We start from the raw sequence: 11,638 nt of genomic DNA, 5'->3' as shown, positions 1-11,638 counted from the left end.
CCACTATGGTGCAAGCCAATCAAAATCGAGACTTCGGGAGGTGGGGCATTGTTTCCACCAATCAGAACGCCTCCCTCCACTTCACCTGGCCACGCCCACGGCGCCAGGGGCCGAGTGATGGGGGTTTGTTTTGACGCACCATAGTGGCCCATATCTACTCACGTGCGCGGTAAATCGCGGGGAATGCGTTCGCTATCCGTGCTGTCGAAAAGAGTTGTCGAAACCGCGTAAGACCTCCCCGCAATCGATCTCCGGGCAATTTTCGTCTGCAATTAGCGTGTATGTGAGCGTGTGACCGTGTGCGTGTGACGACGTGGCAAATGTCGTGCTGTCCTTGTCGCTCTTGATACTGGTACGAATTGCGTTTATTGCGTGGTATTTGCGTGGTATTTGTCGTACGTTGGAGTGTGTCGCGGTGCATAATAGATTAAGAAAGTGTCGAAATTCGAGGGTTTCGCGTAGATAGAAAGCGTTACGCCGAAAAGAGGCGAAGCGGCGTCCGACGGCTATCGAATTCCGAGTGAATCGATCTTGCTCGTAGCAAGCGAGATTTTTCGCCTTCGCAAATCGCTTGATTACTAATCGCTCAATTATTAAGCCTCATTTCCACCATAGTGCTGTCGATTAAAAGAGCGAGTAACAAAGGGAATAGATCTGTTAAATGCGTCCTCGAGGAGATTGTCGAAATTTCCGTTACGCTCTCGAAACGCCGTTCGGTCTCGCACAGTCCGGCCATAAAAACGGGCCTGGAGGACGATAAATATCACCGCTTCCTTATGATTTCGATTTCGTATTATTGTTATCACCGCTGTCGAAGAAGTATCTGTTGTACGTTATTTCAAATTTTCGCATTTATGTTAAACTCAGTTATATTTCGTTAATTCAGTCTCGCTAGTTTATGTCATTATTACTATTTCTTTCTAGAACTTGTTATTTCTTTCACTTTATATTCTTTTCTATTATATTTCTTTTATTTAAATAAATTTGTTACATTCTCTTTTATATTAAATTCGCGTAATTTATTTGAGTGTTCGTTTCTCGTGTGTGTTAAATTCCATTGTGTTCGTTAATTTTCGTAATCACCGACAGCTTCGCATAAAATAATTCTGGATCCTTTTCAACGGACCCTGCCCCTCTACCGTTAGGTGAGCTAGTCGGCCCGTGGCGAAACAGGCTAACGTTCTTCGCGTTATTCTGACGATTTTGCGAATTGATACGTGGAAGACCGTATCTGGCGCCCAACTTCGAGATCTCGAGACGGCCTTCGCTTCGCCGCGGCTCGCGCGAGAACACCCTCCACCTGAGTTCCTCCGAGCGCGAGTATCTCTATCCACCTTGTGTCTTTTTTTTGACGGCGTTTTCGCTCCCCATTAACATCCTCCTCTCCAACACCCGAGGAGGATCGAAAAATTAAAAATAAAAAGACGTCGCAATATATATATATATATATATATATATATATATTGTTGAATAAGTTGGATTTCGCGAAACAATTGCTTAAATAATGATTATAAATACCGGCCTCAGAATCTTTGAGTTGGATGACTTCAACAGATTGTAAAATTGAATGTTTTAGATTATTGAATTGAATTGACGGATGTCACTTTTTTCTTGGCATTGTTGCACTTGCTTCGAACGGCACTACGGAACAATTTTGCATTGTCGTCTGTCTTGCCGAATTTCTCGTAAATAAAATCTGAAAAAGAAAACACAGAATGAAAAATCTCTTTCTGTAACAATTTATCAAATTCAATTATGTACATATATTTTTGAATAGTATGCATAATTCAGATATTTTAAGCTCAATTTTAAATATATTATGTATTTTTATATATATGCACAAGTATAATGTTAAATTGCAAAATTTCTTACTTTCTACAGCTTTCAGTCGAACAGGGTCTGATTTCTCGGTCGATTTTTTATCTGGATTTAAAGATTTATTTGCATTGGCTTCAGATCCAGTCAAACTGGAGTTTCTTAACTCCGTTTTTTCATAAACCAAACTGAGAAGATCACAAGTTAGCTTCGAAACGCTGCTGTCATTGACCTTGCTCAGTTGAGTATTTGTGATGTGTTTGAATCCAAAATATCTCCCTCCAGATATCACCTGAAAAATGTTTACGTGTAACAATTTCATATATTAGCAGTACGTGTAGCAATTTCGTATATTAGCAGTACATATAGATGTAAATATATAAGTCATTATAGCATCAATTATGTATAATTATTTCACCTTTTCGGATGTCGAATTTTCTTTATTTTCATTATTACTGTCTTTATTAAGAAGACCGCTTTCATTAAAAGCAATGTTTTCCTGAAAAACTTATTTTATGTAATAATAGAATTTTTTATAATGTCAAAATACTCAAAGTTGCACGATTAAATACACTAATATATAGACACACATATTTATATAAAACATACATTTATTTCAGATGTATGTGAAGGTGGATATTCAATTTTGGCATTTTTTATTATATCAGTATTGGTAATCCCAGAATTTGTAACCGAAAACTCCTATATTAGAAAAATAAAATTGTTTACTTAATAATAGCATTTATAAATAAGCTCGCGCGTTGTCAATTATCTATTTAGATTATAGAATTAACAAAATTTCATGATAATTATGTATATAAATATGTAATAAACTATGTACTTTTTGTTTCAATTTGTTTCACATACATGAATTGTCTTTAAGTTTTGTTTTCCTATTTTTAATATATAATAATTGAATGATTTATATATATGCAACTAATATAAAAAATGTATACTTTACCTTATCCATTGGATTCAGGCATTCATCATTCTGTGAACTGTTTTTCTCTGGACTGTTTTTTAAATTACAATCAATCAATATATCAGTAGCCACAATTTCGGATTCATTTCTTAATTTATCATTAGTGTATATTGGAATCGATTCAATAGTACTCCAACTCTATATAATATAAAATAATACAAAATATAACAATTTAGTAATTACATACAAGATATTTGTGTATATATTCACTAAAACCTCTGATATTAATATGAAAATTAATTGATATTGATAATAAATTTGTTATCTTACCATAATATGCTTTGTGTTTTTATTGATTTCTTTTTCTAAACATTTTAATTTCTCTTCAATATCTTTTGCTCTGGAAAGTATTTTTTTAATATATTTGTCTATATGTTGAATATCTGAATTATTTATTATTTTATTTATTTAGGAATTTCTATATAAATAGATGCTTATTTACAGAGAATTTTTGTGGTGCATGATAAGTGACAATAAAAATATAACAGAACGTAAAGATCAGGCACAAAAAGATAGAGTAAAAGTTAAATATACAGATAAAATGTAGTAAAATATGAAATAAAGAAAAATATAGTAATATAAATATATTAAATATGTATATAGATAAATATTAAATATATAAATAAAATAAAAATAAATAATGCAGAGAAGAGAACAGCGAAAACGGTAATATAGATTATAAGTTCCGGAAATAAATAAAACAAAAAAGCGGTGATAGACAATTCAAACTTCGTTACATTTATATATGTAAAATTGTATTTTTACCTTCCGAATACTTTATAATTTTTTTCAGTCGAAAAATCTCATCTTTTAATTCCTTCACTTCCTGATGATGCTTGTGCAAAAGATTTGTTTTTGACATATCGTGTTTTGATACTCGTTCGTCAATACTTAAATTATTGGATGAGTCTGTCAGGGTATTATCCTAAATTTCAATAAAATGTCACATATTTAGTTAAGTAAAATTATGAAGAAACAGAACAAGCAGTACTGAAATATTCTTTACAACAAAAACAGTAAAGATTTAACGCTCGCTTTCAGTCATTCATTTTTTTTCTAAATGTCCACAATTTCGTTCCACACAATACTTTGTATGAGAATAACTTTTTAATACCATGTTTAATTGGAATTAATAACGCTATTTACATCTTGAAATTTATCTTTCTTAATATTCAATACTTCTACAATGTTGTTTTCTATTCTTTTTTTGGCAGTTTCTCGTAATTTCGAAGTTTTCTTTTTTTCCTGAAAATATATAACATAAGAAATTTATACCATAACGATCTTGGTAGAAATGAATAATTTAAATCAATATATCCGGGCATTTTGAGCATCTGCTTTAAAATTTTTTTTAGTCAATCCGCTCTTTTCAGACCAATACATTTTCACGTTGGAACATTTCATTGTGAGCAGAATAAAAATAAATTTTTCCAAATGTAATTTTAATAACATTATTCTTGCGATTGACTTAAATCTTCGCATCGTGAATGCAATAATTTCGAAAACGTAATAACGTATAACACATGCTTTTTAAAATAATAATTATTTATTATAATTAGAAATAGTTATTATTTATAATAAATAATTAATTTTTTAAGTATGTCATTATACGTTTCATGTTTTCTACCGCATTCGCAATGCGAAGGTTTTAGCCGATCGTTCGTCTTATCTCGCGTCAATCACGCGCCACGCGCAAGTCGTTTGTTAGATGTCGCGTGTCGCGTTTCTGGCAACATAACTCTTGTGGTCGCGCAGTCTCCGCGGTCCGTCGCTTCGCGTCGAGTCATGTGCTGTTTGCATTCGCGTTTCTTTGAAAGTAATTTTTGGTATCGATAAATCGATAGTGAGTGAATAAACAGTAAACTCGTTATCGCGTAATCTGTATTGTGTCAATCGAGTGTGAGACTAATAATCGAAAAAATTTCGATGTGTCGCGCATCTCTAGCAATCATAACCGTGCAGCAGATAACAACAATACATAGCATGAAGATTCGCTACGCTGCTACAAGGTGAGTGAGCAAGTGAGTAAGCAGGTGAGTGAGTGAGTGAGTGACCGAGAGAGTGTGAGTGAGAGACTGAATGAGAGAGTGTATGAGTGTTGCGTAAAAGAGAGAAAGAGAGCGAGAAAAAAAGTGCGTGCGTGTGTATGAAAGTCTGTCCCTCCTACCCTCCCTCTCTCCCTCTCTCTCTCTTTCTCTCTCTCCCTCTCTCTCTCTTTCTCTCTTACGCACACACTCCGCCATACACACGTCGCGTGTAGCAATCAGCTGATTGCAACGTCGGACGGCCGGCGATCTGGAACAACTTTTCATTATTAAAATAACGTTATTTTAAGGAACACGTATTTCTGACGTAATTCTAAGACATTTTCTTCTTTACCAAAATTTTATTTAAAGCATAATTTTATGTTATAAGATAAAATAGTTAGCGACTCATGCGGCGGTAATCACCCGTCGGGCGGTCAGCTGCGCCCGCGCTCGCGGCATGCCGCTCCGCTCCTGCCTGCCTTCCGTATCCGACGCGTGATTTACTAACTATTTTTGCTCATAATTCAAAAACTACGCTTCAAATCAAATTTTGGTAAAGGAAAAATTGTCTTAGAATGGTGTCAGAAATACGTCATTTTACAGACGGAAGGTTTTTCGGGATCGCCCTGTATATACATCATTGTATTCATATACCGTTCGATTTTTTTTAAAGTCATTTTCAATAGAGTCTTCATCTTCGGAATTTGTTTTCATGTCACAATTTTTTCGTTTTATCACTTCTTTCACTTTTTGATGGGTTTGGAATTTCAAATTTTAATACGTTATCGCACTGTGTACACATTTCAGTCCATTCTAATAATTACAAATATAAATTGAAAATAAAATTTAGAATTATTGCATAAAAAATGTTGTGTGTGTGTGTGTGTGCCTTTTACTGGGAAAGAAGTTATTGAAAATTTCTTTGGAAATGTCTTTAACTGTTTTCAGTAAATTTTCAGACATATATTATTTGAGAATCTCTTAAATTCTTATTTACAAAATCAAGATTTTGTTTTAATATATTCATAAATTTTTAAGCAATTTCAGGGATTTTATAAAGGAATTATAAACATGTTTGAGACATTTCTGTAAAAATTATCTGAAAACGATTTCAATATTGCACTATACATTTTTCAAAGAAATTTTCAGCGACTTTTCAATTTTCCATTTTATTGAATGATTTTTTTCTTCCAGTAAGGATGTGTATATAGAGTACAAATAAGAATGTATAGGAGACATGCAAGTTATAAGGTTATATTATTAATTTTAGTATAAAAATACTTACCTCCAAACGACAAAATATGTACAACGTGGGATTTCCATGAGCAATTTCGTACTTTTTTTGCATCTTTAATGCTGGAGCAATTTCACAATTTACGGGCCAATTAATTGCTTCTTCTTTTTCATCGATAACTTTTTGTAGTGTTTCTTTATTTCGTAATGTCTCATTTTGAAGCCACGATCAGTAGCCTACTGCGACTTTATAATCCTCGTTAATAAATTCTACTAATACGCACTCGCTATCTTTCATTTTTTTACGATGAAAGTATCTTGTTTAATAAAATAAAAGATATAACAGACAATATAAACGTCTTAATAAACATTCGACAGACAATATAAACAATGGCGAACGCACTGCCACACAGTCACATACACTGCCGGCTGCCGGCTGCCCCGGACCGCGATTCCCGCCATTTCTGGCTCGGGAATGCTAGGGAATTGTTTCCCGGCTACAGCTGTTCCGCGCAGTACGGTATTACGGTACGGCGCAATGCACGCTCCGCAACAGATATGTGGAGCACATGCACGTGAACGAGAGTACAATTATATCGTTCCATCTGAATATAAATTGCAAATTATGACGTAATCACAGAAAACGCGCTAATTAACAATGAGTGTTAATAAAAGAGGACCGTATAAACAATACATATACGAGGAACATAACCCCGAAATACCAGCATCAACGGCACTTTCTCGAAAAAAAAAAAATGATCATGTAAGTATTTTTAAGTCATATCTATTAATTAATTTAATTAATTATAAGTAAATTAATTTATACATTTCTTTAATATACAAATATGTCTTTATATATACAAGCAAAAATTTTTATTGAAATTTTTTTGAGTCTTTATGGATACTTTTTTAGTTAAAATTGCTGTCAAGGTTTATATGTATTTTCTGTATAACTATTAATTTAATTTTTTTTATGTTTGAGATAGATTGAAGAGAATCCTTGTTCATCAGATGAGAACACAAAACGTTCAAAGTTGAGCCAAATAAAGGAGATCAATGTAGCTGGAAATAGCAATGAAGTAATAAATGAAGTCGCAATTAAATCTAATATACTTTCATCTGAGAAAGATTCTGATTCCGAGGGCCTCCAAAGCAGCGATGAAGAAGTAGATGACATTTTATCATGCTTAAGTTATACAGAAGATGATAGTTCATCATGTACAGATAACTTATCAGAGTATGAAATTGATTTGGCCTCTGACATGGACGAATATGAAGAAATTCCAACTGCTGATGAAGATGACAATAATGTTATTGATAATGCCAATGATCATAATCAAGATCCACACATGGAGCAGGTAATATACATGTACCACCTTACAAAATATCGCTGATAACTAGTTCGATGAAAAACTATTAAAAATAATTCATTATAACTATACAGAAAACTATAGACTTATCGTTTTCTATGTGATTAGTGAATATCGTTTTGAATAATTTTCTATTGGACATAGTTACCAAGAATTTGCTGATATTTGTGCACAAATAAAGTCTTAATTATGCAATGTATAGTTGTGTTTTATACAATGCTGTTAAAAAATTTCCGAACATCTCACCCCAAAATTAAAATATTTCAAGTTTCATCGTGATCAAACATTTTCATGGGAAGAAATCTAAAAACTTATTTCAAAGAGAAAATAGCGTTCTTTAAGATTAATTTTGGTATTTTTATTGTAGTAATAAGTAATGTAAAATTTTTTCATGTTATAGTTTCGTCAAATACTGTACGAAGGATGCAATCTTTCAAAAGAAGAAAGCAAAATGTTGCTTGTAAGTTTGGCTCTTCGTCATCAATTGACCGATGCTGCGTTGGAATCTCTTATTCAAGTAATTGATTGTCATCTTCCTCGTACACATCATGGCTCCAAATATTTATTATTAAAGTCATTACCAGAAAATAAAGCGCGTAAATATTATTATTGTCCGGAATGTTATATGATATTGAATTTACGTACCGATAATCGAATGAAATGTGAAGTTTGTACAACAATTTACAAAGAAAAGTATCTCGATAAAAGAAACAATTATTTTATGCATATTCCACTCAGAGAGCAATTAATAGAATTAGTAAAGACTGAAGATTTTGCACAATTCCGAAAAACTAAAGAAATGGAAAGTGATATCATTAATGGAAACATTTACCGTAATTTAAGAAGTAAAAATATCATTGGAGATAATGATATTACCCTCCAGTGGAATTCAGATGGAGTACAATTATTTAAGTCTTCTATGTCATCCATTTGGCCGATTTTAGTTACGATTAACGAATTGCCTTATCGTTTGCGAAGGCAACACATTCTCTTAGCTGGTATATGATTTAACACATCTACGAAAGCAAATATGAACATTTTTCTTCAGCCATTCGTTGATGAACTTATTGATTTACATAATAATGGTTTTATTACAACAACATTCATGCATAAGGATGAAGCAATATGTATTAAAGTTCATACACTTGTAGCTCCTGTTGATTCAATAGCAAGATGATACAAAACATGAAACAGTTTAACGGCAAATACGGATGTTCGTATTGCTATAATAAAGGAAAGGTAGTCAAGACAAAAAGCAGGGGTTTTAAACATGTTTATTGTGGAGATGTTTATGCTTTACGTCATAAATATCAACACAACAAACATGTTAAAAAAAGTATTTCAAAAAAATCATTCAGTAAAAGGAGTTAAGGGTCCTTCGGTAACACAACTTATACCGCTCTTTGATATAATTAAGTCTTTCCCGCCAGATTATATGCACAGTGTTGCGGAAGGCGTAGTTAAACAGTTTGTTATGGCGTGGTTTGATTCCAGCAATCATGATAAAGAGTGGTATTTAGGGAAATACCAACAAGTTTTTGATAATAAATTGACAAATATATTACCTCCATCAGAAATAACACGAATACCACGATCGATAGTTCAAAGAAAATTGTTTAAGGCATTAGAGTGGAAGAATATTTTACTGTACTATTCGTTGCCTTGTTTAAGTAGATTAATGCCACAGAAATTTATTAAACATTGGCTACTTTTTGTATTTAGTATGTATATTTTTCTACAAACACATATTCCTGAAGACAAATTTATCGCTGCTGAACAAGCATTACGAACATTTGTATTGCAAATAGAAGAATTGTATGGCGATGATTTCATGAATTATAATATTCATTTGTTATTGCATATACCTGCATCAGTGAAAAATTACGGTGCTCTCTGGGCTTGGTCAACCTTTCATTTTGAAGGCTTTAATCGAACACAAAAAACTTTGTTCAATGGTTCACAATGCATAACGCAACAAATATCTAAGTTTTATTCTAGATTAAGGTTTATTAACAACAACAGGTCGATTTTTACTGGCGAAAATTGTAGCTCGAAAGGCAAAGCTATTTTTGATAACTTAATGAAAGTGTGTCATATTAAAAGAAGTATAGAATACGAAAATTCTTTAAAAGCATTTGGAATAAAAAAAGAAATAGTGTTAACTGTTATACAAAAACTGATTGTAGAAGAATTAATAGAGGAATCCGTCGAAAGGACGGCTTTTACTTTTGACCGATTTATTTTTAGAAATATTCTTTACCATACTTTAAATTATCCTAGATTATTAAAAAGATATAATAGTACAATATTAACAAAGAATGGATTGATATTGGATATATTACATTTATGTACCGTGACAAAAGCAAATGATGGAACTGAAACTAATGTATTATTATGCAAAGAATATAATATTTTACCGGAAGAAGTATGCAAAAATAATCGGATATTTTCCATAAATTTTAGTTTTATTACTAAAAAAACTGATAACATTAGAGGTTGCCTATTGGATATAATTAAAAGTGCGTTGTTATACCGTATTCCAATGAACATAAGCAATTTATCATACCTATCGTTAATACAATTGAAACCGATTGATTTCTAGAGACACGTAGACTGCGTTCCAATATTCACTGCCAGTACTAAAATTCTATAGTTTACGTGTATGTCACGTACACTATAGATTTTTAGTACCGGCAGTGAATATCGGAACGCAGCTAGCAAGCGAAAGGTACGGGTGAACATAATGCGTATACACGTAGAGATGAATATACAGTGTACAATATTATATTATTATTAAGTTAGTGTTTTTATATAGTTGATGTAATGTGAGTTAATGTATTTTATAATAAATAAAATAATATATATTAAACAGATATATCAGATTCTTACGTATTTATATATATTGACCAATATATTATTATTATATTTATTTAATAAAAAAATATATAAATATTTATAAAATATATATAAAAATAATATAAACATTTTACTGTTTCATATAAAAATGGCAAACATCTTGTAGTACATAGATATATTTTATACTTTTTATATTTTATAGATATATTTTATACTTTTTACATAGATATATTTTATATTTTTTATATTTATTTACTTAGAAAATATGAAATTAAAAAATAATGAAATGTAGTGTTAATAAAAAGTGATACATTAAATTTAATAAATTTCAAACATTATTTATAAAAATAATTTATATACAACTGCATTGAAGTAAAAGTATACTATATATATATGATAAAAGACTCACTATTTCAAATTTCATTAAATACTGGTGGCATTATAGATTACACGCGTATAGTAATGTATTACACATTTTGTAGATTACGTGTAATATATTACACATGTATTGGATTACACGTGTAGTTCATTACACAAGTTATTTTTCACACGTGTAGTATATTACACATGTAGTGGACTACACGTGTAGTATATTATACATGTAGTGGATTACACGTGTAATGAATTACACACTTCATAGGCTAAACATGTATTCCCTATTACAGAGATTTCACGCACTATAATAACTATAGCGTGTAATAATTACAGATTATTGTAATTCTTTCTGTAATAACTACAGGGGATCTTGTAATAACTACACAACTGTAATATTTTCTGGCTGTAGTTTCTTTCCGTAAGGGTTTAAATACTTTCTGCACATCGACGATAGAAATATTCCGATCAGTAACGAGTTTCTGAAAAAAATTTCAATATGTTTTAACAATTCATTCGTGAACAAAATTTTAGCAGAAATTTTATTAAATTATGTGGGTCTCTTTTTTATAATTAAACCCTTTGCACTATTCATTTCTGTCTTTCTTATTGCAAAAGAAAGACAAAAGAGAATTAGCGCAGAGTACAGCTAAACAGACATCGACGTTATGTTTAACTGTACTTTGCAGACTTTTGTGCTTGTAAAACACGGGTTTAATGAGAACACAAATAATACCGGTCTTGCAGCCAAACTGTGATCAATTTTGCTACTAATTTGTTGTTATTTTGCTAACATTTTACTAATGGGGCAAACAAATTACTAAAAATGTATTGATTTAGTCATACAGAACAAATATAAAACATTTTGAAATAAAGAAACGTTTATATACGATATTATGAGTAGATTAGTAAGAAACTAACATATACAGGGTGTCCTAGACCACCCGTACACCCCTTTTCTTTCAAAAACTAAGCATTTTAGA

The 11,638-nt window shown here is 31.6% G+C and overlaps 1 protein-coding gene and 1 pseudogene across 1 annotated transcript; both read left to right on the top strand.

Annotated features, from left to right (window-relative positions):
- The first annotated feature begins 6,633 nt into the window (after positions 1–6,633).
- LOC145963663 (uncharacterized) lies at positions 6,634–8,479 on the top strand. Its single transcript, XM_083085795.1, has 3 exons — positions 6,634–6,820; positions 7,044–7,415; positions 7,828–8,479. The coding sequence occupies exons 1-3, from the start codon at positions 6,716–6,718 to the stop codon at positions 8,431–8,433; spliced, it is 1,083 nt and encodes a 360-aa protein (XP_082941921.1). The 5' UTR covers positions 6,634–6,715; the 3' UTR covers positions 8,434–8,479.
- A 23-nt stretch (positions 8,480–8,502) lies between these two features.
- Positions 8,503–10,262, top strand: LOC145964067 (uncharacterized; annotated as a pseudogene).
- The last annotated feature ends 1,376 nt before the right edge of the window (positions 10,263–11,638 follow it).

Source organism: Camponotus vicinus, unplaced genomic scaffold (assembly GCF_025532165.1).
Source record: "Camponotus vicinus isolate PSW18456_S1 unplaced genomic scaffold, iyCamVici1.0 SCAF_13, whole genome shotgun sequence".
In the NCBI taxonomy this organism is placed as follows: Eukaryota; Metazoa; Arthropoda; class Insecta; order Hymenoptera; family Formicidae; genus Camponotus; species Camponotus vicinus.
This window is presented reverse-complemented; position numbering and strand designations above follow the sequence as displayed.